The sequence below is a fragment of the Blennius ocellaris genome, assembly GCF_963422515.1.
Source record: "Blennius ocellaris genome assembly, chromosome: 5".
Classification (NCBI taxonomy): Eukaryota; Metazoa; Chordata; class Actinopteri; order Blenniiformes; family Blenniidae; genus Blennius; species Blennius ocellaris.
In genome coordinates this window covers 14,484,261-14,503,319 of record NC_137654.1, presented here as the reverse complement: position 1 = coordinate 14,503,319, position 19,059 = coordinate 14,484,261, and the positions used below count along the sequence as shown (strand labels likewise).

Genomic DNA, 19,059 nt, shown 5'->3' with positions numbered 1-19,059 from the left:
GGAATTTATGGTCATCTATTAACTTCACAAGCATGCTTTTAGAATCCAGAGTACCCAGAGAAAACCCAAGTGCACACACGGAGAACATGCAAACTCCACACAAAGTCCCAGTGAAGTATTTGATGTCCATGACCTTCTCACTGTGAGGCAAGTGCACCAACCACTGTTCCACCAGTCAAACTTAATTTTAATAGCACCTTACAGGTCGAGACAATTCTTTTCAGTAAGAGAATAAAATGAATATAAAAAGCAATGACCAAAAAGCAACTATACATTCAAGACAACAACCAATGGGGAAATATTTTTAAATGGCAGTTTGTCGCTCCCTTTCCGCGAAGCCCGCCTCTGTCCTCGTTTTGGGCTTCGAGACTTGCCGTAGAAACATGTAGTCGTCGCTCCACCACCAGTAGCAGGAGCCAAAATACCCGAAGAAGAAGCGGAGGACGGTGTGTCTTCACCGGGCATGTGGAGGCTGCCACCGTGACGGCAGGATGGACCGGCGTGGTGAGTCTGCAAGCCTTTCAGCTGTCACTTTCCTCCCGGAGGCACTTTAATCAGGAGTGTTTCTGCTAGCTGTTAGCTCCGACCAGACTGCGAAGCACCAGTGTGCAGATCTGAGACCAGATCATATTTTCAGTTGCTTTCACTGTACCTACAGCTCCTGAATACAATAATATTCTGTCAGCTGTGAAGCTAAATATCACTGCTTCTCCAATTTGTTCTCCGATTGCATTGTTATGCAGCCTCCCAGACCTCTGCGCTCTGCCATAATGTAACAGATGTTTAACTAAGTCATTGAAACCTCCACTACTTGGTGTCATCAGAGAACAACTTGTGTTTAGTGGAATTAATCTGCATTAATTCCACCATTGAACTGCATTTACTGTGTACCTAATCACTGAGGTGAAACTTTTGTTTCTGAGACTGCAAAAGAAAACATGTACTCATCTCATCTCGTTACTGTTTTTTTCTTCTTGCACTTTTTATTCAAGTGTGTCATTTTACTCACACTCAAGTACAATTTGCACAATTTAAACTTTTCAAATCTCATGCCACCACCGAGTAACACCACTTTTCTGTTGACAAGATATTGGCAAGATATTGAGTTGACAAGATATTGGCAAGATATCAAATATTTCATTTAATTTGCATCAGTGCTGACATACCTCTGTTTGTACTGTGAGGGTACATTTAATTATAAATAATACTAAATTAATTAAATTATTCAAAGCACCTCCTTGTATTATGAGATTAAATCTGTAAGAGACTTTTCTGATGATTTGCAAATTTCAAGTTTTGTACAAATGGAAACCTTTTTCTTTTTTGGTTTTTCATTGATCTTTAAAACCTGTCCCAAACAATATTTGAAACGAACTGTTTCCCTGCTTATTATAATGTGCTTTTTCAGGAAGATTTTATTATTATATCCCATTATATTTCACCTTATTTACTGGCTGTATGATTGTTATTAAGTTGGCACCTTTTACATTTAATATAATTAAAAAAAATACTTCTTCCAGTTTGCTGCAGTGACTAATTGGTTCAAGGCTTAACTTTGGACCAGCAGACCAATGTTCAAATCCTGGTTGTGGCAGGAAAGGCAAATTGATTACAGTTATTCTTCTTTTTTACTGATTCACAATCGATTGTGCCACATCCAACATATAAGCGAGCTGACGAAGGGACACTTCCTCTTTTCATGTATAAAGATATCACACCTCAAGCACTGCAAGGTCTTGCTGTAGGCATTATCATGAGCTGATGTATTTAATTTGTGATATTGGAGCTTTTATGTTCACAGCTCAGATGACTGTCTTGTGTCTTGTCGCCTCATTTGTGCACACGCCACATTTCCTTTTGCTGACTCAGCAGAAAGTTTGCTCTGAATGATCGTCTAGTTAGATTTGAAAACGAAACCCTGGACTTTTTTTTTTGTTGTTGCTGAATTTACTGGACAGGCCAAGGTTTAGATGGTCATATGTTTGGAACATTCACTTCAGTCTTGTCAGCCTCTCCTCATCCCCTTATTGTTTTGTACGAGGAACAAGAGTGAATTAGAACAATTATATCTGTTTTTATCACGATCATGTATTAGTTTTTTTAGAGGGCTGAATTCAATGAAGCCGTTTCAGACGATCATTTTAATTAGTTGCTTTAAACAAGATGGACCAGCTTTAGACATTTAAGAAATTCTGGCTGCTGTTGACTCGCTATTGTATTAAATTGACACTTCCTTCAAGAGATAATTTCAAACAGTCTGACACAGAGTAGTGTGCGAGGGAAAGGCCTTGGAATTATATTGCACATCTGATACTATAAAAGACACTCCTGCGAGAGATTTGGCCTACTTTTAAGACAAAGTGAGCATGTGAGCTGGCAAAATAACTTCACTCTGACAAACTTTCACATGATGACACTGCAAGCATGTGCTTTATGAGAAATCATTGAAGTCAAGTAAATTAGGGGGGGTAACTTATTTTTCTTCTTGTGCAAAGCTTTGGTTATATGGTGTTGTCATACAACATAATATTGTGATTCTTCATGCAAGGTCTGATATTTTAGTGGGTTTTTTAAATTCTGGACCGATACATTGTGTTAATATCATAAACGCAATATACCTGGGCCTGAATTCTGTAATTAAAAATGTAACTTTTTCAGTGTGTATTATTATGATACATTTGACACTTATTGGTTCTATCATCAACATACCCTTTATACCGCATCTTCAATATGCAAGACTTTTAGACTTCATGGAAATGAAAAACTATTTTTTGAATGTAAAGTTTTCAAAGGTCTGATGTGGTGATACGATGTGGAAGAAAAGCTTTGGTGCCTCTCTCTCTTCTTTTTCTTTTTTTTTTTTTTTTTTTTTACATTTTTCAGCAATCTCTAACTAAAATCCGTTGTTTTCACACTGAATTTCATATACGTATTCATTAAAACAAATTCTGAAGAGTTCAAAAAGTGCCATGAAGCATTGTATTTTCTCACATCTTGGACAAGCAAACTGGTCTGTGTTTGGAGGACATACAATATACATTAAAATATCATCTTAATGACATCTTGATGAGCTTGAGCCCATTCTGGGGGAAAAATGGTCATCGGGTCACCAGGAGGGTTAATTATCTCGTAGTGACTGGGCTCTGTCCTCCCACCAGGGGCAGCTGTTTGGTGGGTAGAAAAGTTTCAATTCGGTGGTGAAATTAGTGTTAAAGAGCCATCAGTGACAGCCTTCATTTCATGCATGGGATTGAACGAGTTATATGTCATATTGCTTTTTCTTCTGGTATTTTTACACAAGTTCTGTTTTTTTTTTTTCAGTTTTAATTTTAAACTATGAGAAACGCATACCAGATATATCTGTACTTTCTACTTCTCTTTATTTATTTATTTTGGCATGTTTGTATGGGGGATGATTCAGAGTTCCAGTGAAATGATCAAAGCAGCAGATGGTTTACCCACACTGAAGCTGTGAAACTTGGCATAATAATGATGATCCATCCGTCCATTCGTCCCGTTCAGGGTCGCGAGGTGCTGGAATAAGGAGAGAACGCTTGTCCTATAGCATGTTTTTTTTTTTTTTTTTTACAAACTGGTAGTTAGTTAGCAATGAGGTTGCCTTTTATGGCAGCATCGCCGATATCTCAGCTCCAGTCTCGATGTCGCGTTCCGTCCGCTTCTCTTGTGAATTTCCTTCAAAATAAATTTATGTTTTCTTTGAAATTGTTACAATTTGCTCGGCGGTTTGACGGGCCGGATTGGAGCCTCTCGCTGGCTGCTTTTGGCCCACCGTCCTTATGTTTGACACCCGTTTGTGCTTAAAGTTACTACCAACCAAAGCAGGTTGAAGCTGCCTTTAATATATATATATATATATATATATATATATATATATATATATATATATATATATATATATATATATATATATTTCTGTAGTTGAGGAAGTGTCAGTAGCTGAATTATTCACCACAGAAATTGAAGTCACTTTCACACAGGCGTTGTGTTTCCTCTGATGTAAAAGTACTTAAAACACACTGTTGTACTCATGTCGACCACTCTGTTCGTGGTGGTGTCAACATTGAGTAAAATGCAAACCTAAATGTATGGTTTTATGTTCGCCGTTCTGTGAGATGAAGTGTCCCCCCCCCCCCCCCCCCCCCCCCCCACCCTCCGGTTCGTCCTCCGCGGCGCTGCGGCTCTCAGACGCCTGTAAAGCCGGTTGAACGGGTCCTGGCTCGGGCTCAGTCTCTGCCGGAGCTCCGCTGTCAGTCTGCGGCTTGAGCTGCCAGGTGCGAATCACCTGCTGCCTCCCGAATTAAACCCTCACTTCGCTTTGTCACTCCGAGGGAAGAAAAAAAAACGTGGGTTTTACAATTTTACAATTTTGAGTTCACGGTGAGTAGCCGTTTCTCTTCACGCTGTTTGTTTGTTGTTTTTTTTTGGTTTTTTGTCCACATGAAAGATGGTTTTGTTTTGGGAGTTTTTTCAGCTTTGTCAAGGCGGAAGTGAGAATCAGGTCAACTCAATTTGTGGCTTTTGTTTTTCCCTTACATTTCCTTATCGATACTCCTAACTCTAACAATAATTCGCAGGTGAATTGTTAAGGTTTCTGGGACATTTTGCTGGTCTGAGTGGTCTTTAAAAGTTAATGTTTATAGAGAAACTCAAAGCGTTATGGTCGTACTGAGACGTATGTAGAGATTTTATTACAGGTTACGATAACCGTCGGGTCGCCCACTATCTTGTTTATTGTTTTAAAGTGTGACTACGTTCCTACTTTTGTTATTCTTACTAGAAACACTGAGGGGAGGCGACTGAATGGAGGAGAAAACAATATTCAGCCATCGGTGACTGATCGCTGTGAAACAACAGCAGGGGCTGAACCAGAGAATAGCTTGGTTGAGGGGCACTGGGGGGGCCCAAGGGGGGTGGCAGGGGCAAAAATGATAATATTCAGACTTCGTTTTAATTGTTCCATTAGTGCATTTATTTCTCATATAGTATTGTTAGTTAAGTATGTATTTCCCTTTTAAGAGAGTGATCATAAGACGTATATTCCCATTATTGACATCAATGTGGCGATGGACACCTGTGATGGACAGGCAATGTGTCCGGGGTGTATGTACCCTGCCTTCGCCCTTAGTTATCTGGGATCAACTCCCAACGCCACACAACACCGAACTGGATCAAATCTTATAAGGGGTGTCAAACACATTTCAGATCAGTGGCCACATACCGCCCAATTTTGTCTTGAGTGGGCCGAACTGGTAAAATAGTGCTGAAATAACCTTTAAATTTAAAGTTCAGTGTTTTTCGTTGTTGTGATGCAAAGTGCACGTGATCATAAAGTCAAAAGTTTCACAAAAGCAAATAATCACAACAGAAAATTACTACATTTGCAACATAAAGCACATTTTAACACACGTTTTGGTGCAAAATACAGCAGAATGTCAAAAAAAAAAAAAAAAATCTAAGTCTTCTTTGAAACTTTTACAATTTGCTTGGTGGTTCAATGGGCTGGATTGGAGCCTCTTGCTGGACAGTTTTGACCCTTGGACCTTATGTCTGACTCGCCATGTTTAATAGATGGATGGATGTTCCTCTATTGACATTGTCCTCTTCGATGCAGTTAGTAAGCTGTTCGAAAGAATCAACAACGGCTCAAGTGGTGCAAAACATGATCACATACTGAACAAAAATTATTAAACACTTTTTATAAGTAATGCAAAATATACTTTTTGAGAGAAAAATCAAAGACCTATTACATCTAGTCCTACATGTCTTGGGCAAATTACTCTCAGGTTGAAGTTTAATCTGCGTCCTGTAAAGTGATGACAGGTGGGAACATCACGAAATGATTGGGGAGTTGGGCGGTGACTGTTCATAAACACAGTGACTCTCTGCCCATAAACCACAATAATCCAGACCATTGCTGGAGTCTTCATTACAACGTGACCTTCCATCAGCCCAATTCAAGCCATATCACACAGACCAGCCCTGCCATGTTTTCACTTCCCGAAGCCGCCGAGTTCCTAGACAAGTTGCGAGACCACAGAAAGTGTTCTCGGTTGTTTGCACCGTGGTAATATTGGCTTTGAGGGTGTGTGATACTGCTGGGTTCACATTGACATCCCAGATCAGGTGACGTGACACTGTGCAACTGTTTTGCGCAGGTAGCGTGGTGGGGCCGCAGAGCGGACTCCCCTCACCCAGTCCAAGAGACCCCCTGCTCTTTCCTGACTCGCACATGGTAAGAACATCATCTTCATTGTCGAGGCTTCGAGTATTCAGAAAGTAGTGACGTTTTTCACAATGTGTTGCAGACTTGAACGATGATGTCGTTGAAGTGTTATATTGCTCTCGTATCTCTATTGCCAGTTCCTCATACTGACAGCAATAAAAACTGTCAATGTGGCATTGACATGAAATGCAATATAGGGCGTTACAGAGGTTTTGCGACTAAATCTCCTTCAGGTTTTTCCATCTCTGAAGCACCTTTTGAATATTCCTACTTTGTTAGAAGTGGATTCGAGTTAGATATGCACACTCCTGTCTTTTTACACTGCCTCCACAGCTCAGATGAGATATATTATAGCAAAGCACGAATCTTGACAGTACCATCAAATATCTTGACACAATTCTTAGAAAGAAAGACCTCTGGCACGAACGGGAATCATCACAGATCCCCGAGCTTGTATTTGAGGTCAAACAGAGTTTCACAGAAACAACCAGCATGCTATGAAAGACCAGGCTTCTTCTGTCTCACAAAACCAAGAATAATAATTTTAGTTCTGGAAGTAAGAATCTTTTCCTGTCCTGCGTATTCTCAGTGAGGAAGGAATGAGACATTCTTCAGCTTCAGGAAGGTTTTTAATGGCAATGATGGGAAGATTAAAACTTCAGACTGAGCTGTGTTCAGATTTGCCGTACAGCGTGAACTAACTGGAATGTATTGTTTTAAAAAATAGCCGCTGAACGAGTTCCCCCTCCTTTTCTGACAGAGCTTGAGAGGATATGTAGAATTTTTGAAATGAAATATTCCAAAATCTCCACATTTAAGAGCTTCACGTCTAGGCGGATTAGAAGCTGCTACAAAAAGCAACTCAACACCGAGTCGGAATGCTCAAGTCAATGTGGTACTTAAGTACTTTTCACCTTCTTAAACATTGCATTTCCTGGCGTTCATCTTCTGTCCATGAAGTAATCACTCCTTTTTCCTTAACCGGTGCCAAGTAGTTGCCAGAGAACATCTTATTCTTTGATGTTAAGCTACCGCCATTTGTGTGTGTACTAAAACAATTCCAAATATCTGATGACGCATGGTATCCACAAAGGTGTTCACTACGTATGCGTGCAATGAAAATGCAGTTTTGTGGGCGTCGCCGCTCCACCAAAGCAGCCGTGACTTCAGAGTTCAGCTGGAAATGGGACATTCATTGTGACATTTGACTTTGAAACAAGGCATTTGAAGCTTACAATCGCAAAATATTACAAGGAAATAATTTTTTGCGTCGTCTTTATGCAACTATCTCAAACGACCGTCAACCGTGAGGAGAAAGGCTGAAGGATTCATTGATGGTGGTGTAGATGTTAAAATGTGTGTCTCTCTCTATATATACAAATCCATAGAGCAGGAACCATAAATGTTTTGTATCGCAATGCAAGATGCAGTCACAGTTTGGCTGTGGCTGTTGTGTTTTTTTTGTTACACCTGCAATATGAGCCAGTGTTTGAGTGTGAACCTGAAGCTGTGTATCTCTTTGCCCCACCAGGATGTTCAGGGGTACAAGTGGGTGCGGTGGCGGGTGTGGTTGTGCCGCCTGGCTGCCCTGCTGTCCCTGGGTCTCCTCCTGATCCTGTTTCACTGGCGCCCTCGACTCGCCGTCCTGGCCCGCTGCTGTCCCTGCCCTCTGGTCTTGGCAGATATTCTGCTTTTAAGAGTGAGAAAATATCAAAATGTCGGCGACAACTGCAGTCGTCCGCGGCTGCGATATCATGTGACGACCTCTCTCGCGTGCAAGACTCTTATTCACGCGTCCAACTGTTGAAACTCATGGGCTGTTTTTCCACACAGCAAAAATAAATGACACTATTCTTATGATAGTAGCTTCAATTCTTCACAAGGCAGACTCAGAGTAACGGGTCAAGTAATAGCTATAGTATTGAAATATGAGTTAAAGTTTGGTTTCTATTAGTTGGTTGTTCTATGACATTTCCTGTAATGTGTATTTTTAAACATGAAAGATGTTTCTATATTGTTATTTTTTGTTTGTTTTTCTCCTTCAAGGACAGTTTTGGCCAACAACATGTGGTGGAGGTCCTCACAGTGGAGATGGAGGAGGGCAGGTGGGCTCCAGCTTCTGCCTCCTCGCACTATAACTTTCTAACATTGCTTAACTTTACCAAAGAGAACTCTACAAATGTTACTTGATTTTTTTAATGTATTTTTTGTTACAGTTGGGAGGCGCTGGGGCAGCAGGAGGATTCTGACTGGAGGGACACGGTTCAGCTGTACGAGGAGGAGGTAAGAAAACGGTCAACTACTGTCTGTTTGCAGGGCGATATTGCTGTCCGGCTTGACTTCCACCTCTGTTGTGTTCCAGAAATCTCTGCTGCGCTACTACCGATTCGAAGGATTGCGTTATGTCTGGCTGAGCAGGAAGGGAGCTTTCTGTAGCGTTAGGTACCAACTGCACTGAGGAACACCTACCGACATTTTCACTCTCACCTGCTCTACTTTCACAGTCCAAGAATAAACTGCTTTCATATCCTCCCGTATTGCTTTCTTTCATCTTCTGTTTCCAGTGTCCTCAATGAGGACTGGACCTGCAAAGATGTGCACAACTTCAAAAGGGGCCTGAGTCCCCTTGAGCAGAGCTTGAGGTAGGAGGTGATGTACGAACGGAGAAATAAAGCGATTCTTTTATCTCGGAGGACACTGCCGTGTATTTGATCCCATGAATTCTTTCAGGAGACGCCTGTATGGCGCCAACCTGATTGACGTGCCTGTGAAGTCTTACATGGGGCTGCTGGTTGAGGAGGTAAGATTGCAGACGTGTTGATTTGACTTCACAAGGGTTTGAAGTGGTAATTTTTATTTTTTTTTAATCGCATTTTTCCTCTCTTTTTTTAGGTCCTCAATCCTTTCTACGTGTTCCAAATTTTCAGCGTCATCCTGTGGTCAATTGATAGTTATTATATTTATGCCTCCATCATAGTTTTTATCTCATTAATCTCCATCACTATCTCGCTTTACGAGACCCGTAAGGTGAGCAAAGTGCCGATTCTTTATTTATTTATGTTTTCAGATTTTTTTTTTTTTGTTACGCAAGTCGTTCTGGATCTGGATGTAAACTACTTCCTGTATGAACTTTCTTTCATCTTCCTCCACAGCAAAGTGTCACTCTTTCCAACATGGCGCGGTTTGTCACAAACGTCACCATACGACGAGATTCAGGACGTAAGTGTTGGTAGTCCTTTCATTCAATTTCTTTTTCTTTTTTTTTTTTTCTTTTTCATCTACGGATAATTTAGAATAAACCTCAAAAGCTCTTTTAGACTATGAGATTACAACCTGGAGAAAACCTGATGCACACACAGGGAGAACACACACTGTTCACCACTGTACCTCTTTGTTGTGTGTTCGATAAATACGGCTTTATGGGATTCGGTTGTCATGTTATCCTGCTTTAGTTAGCTTTTCAAACAAAATCTCAAGCGCCTCAGTTGTTTGTTAAGACAACTGTAAAGAAATTCAGAGGAATGCCTGCATTGTCACATTAAAAAAAACGACAAAGTGGCTTTGACCTTTGAATATTAACTCGTTCACTTCATCAGTGAAAATATGTCGTGCATTATACTTGCTTAGGTTCCATCATTATTAAGGTGCGTAACAATTTTTCCTTGAGGCAAAATCTTACAGAGTTATGCGTCTCAACCAACCCGTTGATCAACCATACTGCATTCCACCCGTTGGCATACTTCCACGGTGCTTGTGAGGTTCGGCGTGCAGATGAAGAGCCTTTAAAGACGACTATCAGGAAGGGGAAGATAATGTTTTGTCTTTAAAAAACTGTTGGAGCAATAGACTGAAGTCAACCAAATGGGTTTTTTTCTCCTTCGTTGTTTGTGCATCATGAGCAAGTCGCCCTCGAATTCCCCACAGAGGTGATTGATTGTTTTGCTCGCGTGTTCTCTCAGAAGAGGTAAGCGTGAGCTCGGAGGACCTGGTTCCCGGCGACTGTCTGATCATCCCCCCGGAAGGTCTGGTGCTGCCCTGCGACGCTGCCCTGCTGGCTGGGGAGTGTCTGGTCAACGAGAGCATGCTCACAGGTAAGCGACGGACCTCGACACCAACCGCCAGCCGGCAGGGACACGTGTGCAAGAGTCTGTATGAGCATTTGGTTCCCCGTGTTCCAATCTCAGACAGAGCGCCATTCATTCCAAGTCTCTGCTGCGTAAGTCCTGATGTCAATACGTGACATCACCGCAGAGGTATTCGAACACAATGACTGTCCCAGTTATTCATCAGTTCTCCTCCCTGCAGAAGCTCCCCTCGCCTCGCCTCCCTTTTAAATATGTATCATACTTAAGTTTGAATGCTTTTGGAGGCTTGAATTAACGTGGATTAATACCATGAATTTGCCTTCTGAAGGTGATTTTTTTTTTCCCAATGTGATATGTGTCACATCTTTCTTTTTTTTTAATAGATTTTTCCGTTTGATTCAGATTTTCAGAAATTCACTTAAGGCAAGCAAATATGTGGCCCTCCTTCATATAGCCACTTTTTAAAGAAACAAAGCACTGTATTAACACACTTCAGTGTTATTTTTATTTTATGTGAAGCACTTTGAGTTGCATGTATGTTTGTCTGAAAAGTGCTCTATAAATAAAGTTTGATTTGATTTTCTAACTGCTCTTTTACTTCAGCACTTTAGAAAGATGGACATCGCGTGCGTTTCCCTGAACGTGGTCTTTCAGATTTTCAGTGTGGAACTGATGTGCTTGCTTGTCTTCAGGTGAAAGCGTTCCAGTGCTGAAAACGTCACTGCCTGCCGTTGACAGGAAATACAACTCCGAGTCAGAGCGCAGACACACTCTGTTCTGTGGTACCCAGCTCATCCAAGCCAAAGGGGGGCATTCAGGTGGCGGTGGGGCTGTTGCTGTTGTCACAAGCACTGGTGAGGGGGCGACACGAAACGTAACGCTTTAACCATCGAAACCACAAATAGATTTATTTAGATTTCAACTGGTTGATGACAGTTTGTAGACTGTGAATCAACCTCATTATAGCATATATATTTTATTGGCTACAAAAAAAGAATCCTTGTTATGCAGGATATTGAAATACAATTACTTTTCCTGAAATTGAGCCATTTCTCATGGATGTTTTTCATTGGCAGGTTTCTTTACAGCCAAAGGGAACCTGGTCAGCTCCATTCTGTATCCACAACCAATCAACTTCCGCTTCTACAAAGATGCCTTCAAGTTCATGTTCATCCTGGGTTTTTTGGGTAAGAGCTTTTGATGAAATTCTAAAAATGTAATGTTTTCTCTCTCTGTACATGGAAACGACTGAGCTTCTGTATTTCAAGCTTTTAATTGACTTTTCTCCTTGTTGCCTCCTTCAGCCTTCATCGGCAGCATTTACATTTTTGTTGTTCTCTACAGAGCCAATGTAAGTACAAAGTACCATATCGCGACTCGATGTCCTCTGGAATGTCTGTACTTGACACGTTAAGGAGTCCGAAAACAAAGCTGACCTGTAGCCGGATGCCTGTACAGGTTACCTGGCTGCAGTTGATCATCAGGTCCTTGGACATTGTGACCATCGCAGTTCCTCCTGCGCTTCCTGCCGCCATCACCGCCGGCACTATCTATGCTCAGAGCAGGCTGAAGAACGAGGGTGTTTTCTGCATCAGCCCCCCTCGTATCAACCTCTGCGGGAAGATCTCTCTCTTCTGCTTTGACAAGGTGAGAAGGACGAGGTGGAGAGACCTGCGATCGTTTTAGACCTGAGGCGTGACTCTTTCTCATGGCGTTTTGCAGTTCCTGCTCAGATTGGTGGAACTGTCGTCAAAGAGTTGAAGGCTTGATGAGCTTCATTGGTTTATTGAAACACACTTGTGAAGCCAGTTTTTAGCCAAAAAGTCAGAAATTCACTTCTTGAAAGGTTTTAACAAATATCAATCATCCATTATTGCCATATGTCACTGATCACGGGTCTTTTTATGACTATTATTATATTCAGACTACCTGAAGGTATTTTGATTTTTATGGCTGGAAAAAATTCAGAATCAGATTTTGCCTCTTTTACTAAGAAAAGTTAAATCCAGTAAAATCTGGAAGTCATTCAATATTACTTTGTTTTTTGTGCGTGTGTTAAAAAAAAATGTTTTTATTGGAGTCGCACATTGTTGTGGTCTGTGATTAGACTGGCCTGCTCCTGTGTACAATTTGTATTTGGGCACAAAGTGTTGAAATGCTGACCTTGTTCTTTTAATCCTCGTATTTGTATTGCACTCTAAAATAAAAAAAAAACAAATGTTCCACTCATGTTCCACTAAGCCTTCTTCAGCAGAGTGTTATGATTTTTCGGTTGTAGACAGGAACTCTGACAGAGGACGGTCTGGATGTGTGGGGCGTGGTGGAGGCCAGTCCCGCTGGTTTCTCAGAGCTGGTCTCTGAGCCCAGACGCCTGCCCGCAGGGCCGATGCTCTCCGGCCTCGCCTGCTGCCACACGATCACACTGCTGCGAGATGAGCTCATCGGAGACCCTCTGGAGCTGATGATGATCGAGTCCACTGGATGGGTATGATTTATTTAAGCTTATGGTAAACAGATAATGGTATACGTTCTGTTCTTTCCTTCCGGTCTGTTGCCTAACTTGCAAATGGACGTGGAAACCAGAGTAGAATGGACAAAACTTTATTATCGTGATACAAACAACATTTAGAATTTGTAAACGCGTGCAAACTTGGAATTATGAAAACTTTAACTTAATGATTTTTTTTTTTTTTTGCCAAGAACAACATAAAAATAGCAACTATTATATATGAGCAAAGGAGACGGGAGACAAGAAAAAAATTCCCTTTTAACAGGAAGAAACCTGCAGAACCAGGCCATGAGTTGGTGTCTTTTTGCTGTTTCAGTTGGAATTCGTGGATAAAAAGAGAGAATTAATTTAGACAGAGAGCAACAAGGAATCAAAAAAAAGTCCTCATCAGTAGACGAGTTCTCCACTCGCTGTCGTCTGGATGGGAGCTCTGATGACAAAGGTTCCAGACGGAAGACAAGAGCGCACTGACTGCAGGAGGAAGAGAGAATATTAGTGACATGTAATGGTGAAATATCAACGTGTGGAGAGAAAGAACGCAGTTCAGTGGAATAAAGTCATCCCAGAAGTCTGTTACGATAGCGTTGTAACTGGAAAATGTATGTGCTAAAATGTACTAAAAACTTGGTCATCATAAATTACATTTTAATTTTAGGTCGTCTGAAGTTTGAATAATGTGTTCTGTCCACCGCGTTAGAATTCACTCGATATATTCACTTTATATAACATATCAAAGTGATCACTGTGTTGTTTCAATTGGTCCAGACCCTCCAGGAGCCGGAGGAGGATGTGCGTACACTGGACGCAGAGTTTGGAGGCCACAGAGTTTTGGCTGTTATGGAGCCGCCGACTGTGAGTGTCCAAGTCATAACATGACCACTCGGGCTTAATTCTCAATTTCTCAACCGTTTTGACGATCGGCCACCTTTTCAATGATTTACGATTCCCGTCTGTTTTTGCCACCAGGGTTCAAGCCAAGCAGCGGCCATCGTTCGAAGGTTTCCCTTCTCCTCAGTCCTGCAGAGGATGAGTGTGGTGACGGTGGCCCGAGGGGGGCGCTCTGCTCTCGCGTTCATCAAAGGTGCCCCAGAGATGGTGGCCAGTCTCTGTCGGCCGGAATCGGGTTGGTATTAGTCGTTACTAACGCTTCATATGAGATCTTCTCTCTGAATCTAATTTCAGGACTCAAGGTTGGTTCAATACATCGTTTCCATCACATTCATACATCTTGTTTCTGCCTGCAGTGCCGTCGCAGTTCGCCGGTGAACTTCGGAACTTTTCCAGCGAAGGCCTCCGAGTCCTGGCACTCGCCTATAAACCAGTCGACGTAAACTCTGACCTGAAGAGTATTGACAGGTGAAAATACAGTTTTAATTCAAAAAAAGTCCTCACTGTTTGTGTTTTAGTTTCGTTGTTTGTTAAATTACGATGCGACTGGTGGCTCTGTGTGTAACTGAAGCTGTGGGTCTGTCCTCAGGGAGGAGGTGGAGAAAGACATGCAGTTTCTGGGCTTTTTGATGATGAAGAACCAGGTGAAGAAAGAAAGTGGAGAAGTGATCAACATCTTGACGGCGGCACAGGTTCGCAGCGTTATGGTCACTGGTAAGGAATCGTTTATGTTCACCACAGCCTGATTGTGTAAGAATGTCCAGTCTTACTTGAATTCATGTTCATTTCTTTCATTTTTTTTTTTTTTTTTTTTCATTTGTGGGATGTGCAGCAGAGCTGATTATCTCGGTTGTACCCATTAGTCTTTTCCCTAATGCTAACATGCTTATTTCTATTGTAGCTATTTAATCTTGTTCTGAGCTCCTTCTGCCCAAGGTGGGTTTTTTTGTTGTTGTTTTTTTTGCACCAAACTCCGTCTTCCACGGTGAAACACTCTTGCCCACAGAATTAATCAGAGACGACCTCCTGAAAATGGGAGATGATTTTGAACAGCGCTGCTCTCAAACCTCACGAACATTCGTGGGATCAGCAGGCGTGCAGTTTGAACCAGAGTGACCAAGTCGACCACATTGGCCGACTTGTGACAAATATGCTGGTTGAAGAAAGGAACCGCATCCCTCGGCGGTGTGTGAGCAGGCTGGCGACCGCCACGAGGTGGAGCTGCCAGGCTGTTGTGACCGTGTGTGGTTTGTCCACGTGACACTTTAACTACCGTCCGTTGAATGAATCAGTTGTTAAATTTAAAGATGGAAAGACTTCAGCCATCCAATCCACCAAACAGCAAAACTGCGGCTTCAGTTCTGCCAATCCCACAAATGCACGTCGTTGAAATCAAATGGCTTCACAGCAGAATAACGTGTCTCTAAAGTGCTTGCTGATCTTTTAATTCCATATGAACTGATAAGGTTGGTTTTTTTTTTTTGGTTTTTTTTCTTGTCAAATCAAATATTTTGCCATCTTTCTTCACACAGGAGACAATATTTTGACGGCGGTCAGCGTAGCCAAAAGCTGCGGGATGGTGGCACCCGAAGAGAAGGTGATCTACGTGATTGCAAACCCGCACACTGACCGCTCCATGCCCACACTGAGGTACAGCCTGGAGGACGGAGGCAGCGCGGCCGCCAACGGCTCCATCGAGGTCCTCACCCAGGTCGGTCCTGATTGGATGTTAGATGTTACATGTGACGTCTGGATGAGCTCAGAAAGAGGATGGTCGTAGGTGTGGGTTTTTTTGGAGCCTTGGAGGAATAAGTTACCAATGTGACTGTCACTATAGTTTGGATATTCTGTGATAAATTCAAGCGGCCTGCCAGACAGACTGGGCCTTTTCCTCCTCAGCCTTGTAAATCAAACAATACTTCTACGACAGGAGACGCAAAACACCTGCTTTGTGTTTAGCTTTTGCTCACTGGTAGTGTTTTATTTTAATCGGGCAGAAAACGGCATTCATGTTTAGCTTATTTTGCTAAATCAGGTGTGATATTCCTCCTCTCTTTTTTTTTTTTTTTTCTTTCTATCGTTTCCCAGAATCTCTACCAGGGTGGTTTTGCCTATCACTTAGCTATTAATGGCAAGTCCTTTGCAGCCCTCTGTGATTACTTTCCTGATGATCTCCCCAAGGTAATTCAAACGGTGACATATATACGTGACGACAATGTAAACACTGCGATGGCTTCATATATTCATTGTCTCTGCACAGGTTTTAATGCGAGCTACGGTTTTCGCACGAATGGCCCCCGACCAGAAAACCCAGCTGGTGAAGGAGCTGCAGAAACTAAAGTAAGTGTATTTCCTCACAAAGAAAGAGAGGGTTTGCTGTGAGCTTTGGCCTTTTTCTTTTTAACTGTGAGTCATCCTTTGTAGAGTTTAGACAAAAATGAAAACCGTTTGGAGAATGCAACGGGGAGAAAGTAAATAGGTGTTCTTATATCGGTAGTAAAGTTAAAAATCCATCGAGAAAAGTGCGGATACCTGGAATGTGACTGAATGTAACTCAATGCAAACTGCTCAAAGAGTGAAGTACATGAACTGCTCGTGTTTTGTTTTTCCTGTAGCTACAGGGTTGGCATGTGTGGGGACGGAGCCAACGACTGTGGAGCCCTGAGAGCTGCTGACGTGGGAGTGTCCCTGTCGGAGGCCGAGGCCTCGGTCGCCTCACCTTTTACTTCAAAGACTCAGAACATCAGCTGCGTGCCGCTGCTCATCAGGTGGGGAAAAAGGCCAAAGTGTAAAGCTCCACGACATCAGCCCGGATCTCTTCCCGCTTGGTAACGGTCTTGTCCCCCCGTTTGTGCAGAGAGGGCCGGTGTTCTCTGGTCACCTCCTTCAGCCTCTTCAGATACATGGCCATCTACAGCCTCATCCAGTTCATCTGCGTCATCATCCTCGCCACAGTGAGTACGAACGGGCCAGAGCGCCAACACTCTTCCGTCTCACGCCGATTCTCAAACCCTTTTACAAACCCTAAATCTTGTTTATGTCGAGGTTGTGCCACGCTTCTCTCAATAAACCGCTCTGGCGTTTGCGCATTTGTGTGTATTTCCAGGAGAGGACGAGCCCCGGGGACTGGCAGTTTGTGTTTTGGGACCTGGTTCTGGTCACCGTGCTGGCCCTGGTGATGGGGATGGGGGGTCCCAGTGAGTCGCTCCACTCCCACAGACCCCCTGCCAGCCTGCTGGCTCTGCCCGTCCTGGGGAGCCTCTTCATCCACATCTGCCTGATCGCCCTGGGCCAGACTGCTGCGCTCCTCATCACCACCTCACAGGACTGGTCAGCAAAAAAAAATAAAAAACCAACCATCTTGAGGGAATACGACCTAATTGGGTTCAACAAACGACAAAAAAGCGAGTCATTTTTGTTTCTCTTTTCAGGTTTGTTCCACTCAACTCCACGGTGTTTGGAACGGTGAATCTTCCCAACATGGAGAACACCAGTGTGTTTGCCTTATCGGGTTTCCAGTACATCATCATGGCCATTGTGGTCACCAAGGGCTACCCACACAAAAAGCCCCTGTTCTACAACTGTGAGTCATCAGAAATGTAATAAATCAATAAGAGTACAGTCCACTGCTATGCGTTACCGGTACTTTGGAATCGATGCCCCCTCCCCCCCCCCCCCCCCGAGTCAATCTTTAGCTTTCTTATTCATTTAATCTGTGACAAAGTAACACCGAGATTCCGACGTCTGATCTGATTCGTCTCCTTAAATTTTCAGGGATTTTCTTTGGCGTGCTGATCGTCCAGTTAACAGTGATGACGTGGCTGGTGCTGTATCCCGGTCCTGCCTTTGGCCAATTGCTTCAGCTGCACGACTTCCCCGACGTCGGTTTCAAGCTGCTGCTTGTTGCTCTCGCTGCTCTCAACCTCCTCGTCTGTTTCCTGGTGGAGGTGAGTGAAGATGGGATGCTTTTATAAGTTGTTGTTTTTCTTTTTAATATTAGTGATCCACAAAAACCACAAACCGGACAGATTTCCTGCTGTGAATAGCCAGTATTTGATCGAAACTGCATCCACTTATCATTTTTCTGTGCATCTTGTGATGTCTACCTTCATTGTAAATGTGATTTATTTTGAAAAAAGAAAACACACTTAATGTTGTGTTTTTGAAATCAGTTTTAGCAGTGAGGGCAAAATGTGGAGAAAGCATGTTTAATACATCATGAACTTTTCTAACCATTACTGCAGCCGATTACCAAATATTAGGTTTTTTTTTTCTTTCTGCATTCTGACTCTTTCACAAACATGTTTGAAGACAGAGTCAGTGAGGATCTTTTAAATTTTCCTTGCAGTGTGTAAAAAAAAACCCCGGGGTCTTCCTTTTATGCTGACTCATCGTCCCGCTTGCTCAGATTGTAGGTGGTGTTATTCAAACCAGTGCTCATCTTGTTAGTATTGTCAGAGCCCATAGATCAAAATGGAAACTGCAAATATGGACTTGTGTGATGTTTGGTTTGTTTTCATTGTCTAGTCCAGGGGTCGGCAACTTTTAATGCCGCAAGAGCCATTTGGTCCAGTTTCACACTGAACGCAACACCCAAAGAGCCGCAGGCTTTTATTTTGACAGTACCACAGGCAGACCACGCCAGGAGGAAACTACACACAAAACCTACTTCACTGCTGGTTGCCAACTTACAACTAGTAAACTTAACTACATGAACTAAGCAACAAAAACACAAGTTATTAGAAACACTACAAACCTAATATAACCCTCAATAATTACATTTAAAACACGACAAACTCCCATAATGCATTGCAGCTCTACAGAGGCTCAAGGAGCCGCAGTGGAGGGACCAAAGAGCCGCGGGTTGCCGACCCCTGGTCTAGTCCGTCCCTTCTGATCATGTAAATCACTTGACTTCTTCATGGACAAATAATAAAGCTCGTCTCCCTTTCCCCAGGTGCTGATCGACTTGGGTATTTTGAACTGCCTCCGATTGCTGCGTGGGACGCACCCCTCCAAGAAACAGTATAAACGTCTGAACAATGTTCTGTCGGACAGCTCATCCTGGCCGCCCCTCAATCAGACCCTGACCCCCAGATATCACACAGTCGTCAGCATCAGCTAGCATCTGCCCCCGCCTCTGATGGACACTCGCTCAACACCTGAGCAAATTCCACAAACTCAAACCTTGCAAATCTGTTTACATGTAGGATTAAAAGATATTTTTATGGAAACCTGTGTGTGTGTGTCTGTATCCTTTAAAATGTTTTTGGTGTGGAGTAGAAACACAATTCACTTTTTTTTCTTTGCAAATCATTTTATTAAATCAGTAT

General features: G+C 42.6%; 1 protein-coding gene across 2 annotated transcripts; it reads left to right on the top strand.

The window, feature by feature from the left end:
* The first annotated feature begins 442 nt into the window (after positions 1–442).
* Positions 443–18,925, top strand: atp13a2 (ATPase cation transporting 13A2). Of its 2 annotated transcripts, none has more exons than XM_080497146.1 (29): positions 443–504; positions 6,177–6,253; positions 7,776–7,943; positions 8,291–8,349; positions 8,461–8,527; positions 8,607–8,686; positions 8,809–8,886; positions 8,975–9,044; positions 9,137–9,271; positions 9,397–9,463; positions 10,204–10,335; positions 11,022–11,183; positions 11,406–11,516; positions 11,634–11,680; positions 11,788–11,976; positions 12,608–12,814; positions 13,604–13,690; positions 13,805–13,961; positions 14,083–14,194; positions 14,316–14,440; positions 15,259–15,437; positions 15,815–15,907; positions 15,987–16,066; positions 16,342–16,494; positions 16,584–16,680; positions 16,833–17,056; positions 17,158–17,309; positions 17,501–17,673; positions 18,684–18,925. In XM_080497146.1, the coding sequence occupies exons 1-29, from the start codon at positions 492–494 to the stop codon at positions 18,849–18,851; spliced, it is 3,462 nt and encodes a 1,153-aa protein (XP_080353272.1). In that variant the 5' UTR covers positions 443–491; the 3' UTR covers positions 18,852–18,925. The 2 variants fall into 2 exon arrangements, with proteins under 2 accessions (XP_080353272.1, XP_080353273.1); XM_080497147.1 differs by lacking the exon at positions 443–504 and adding an exon at positions 4,279–4,398.
* Positions 18,926–19,059: the final 134 nt, after the last annotated feature.

Bases quoted from the DNA above. Each gene is read 5' to 3' on its own strand.
- atp13a2 (XM_080497146.1), top strand. The intron at 8,687-8,808 runs GTACCAACTGCA...TTCTGTTTCCAG, and splicing joins GGAGCTTTCTGTAGCGTTAG to TGTCCTCAATGAGGACTGGA. The intron at 14,195-14,315 runs GTGAAAATACAG...GTCTGTCCTCAG, and splicing joins GACCTGAAGAGTATTGACAG to GGAGGAGGTGGAGAAAGACA.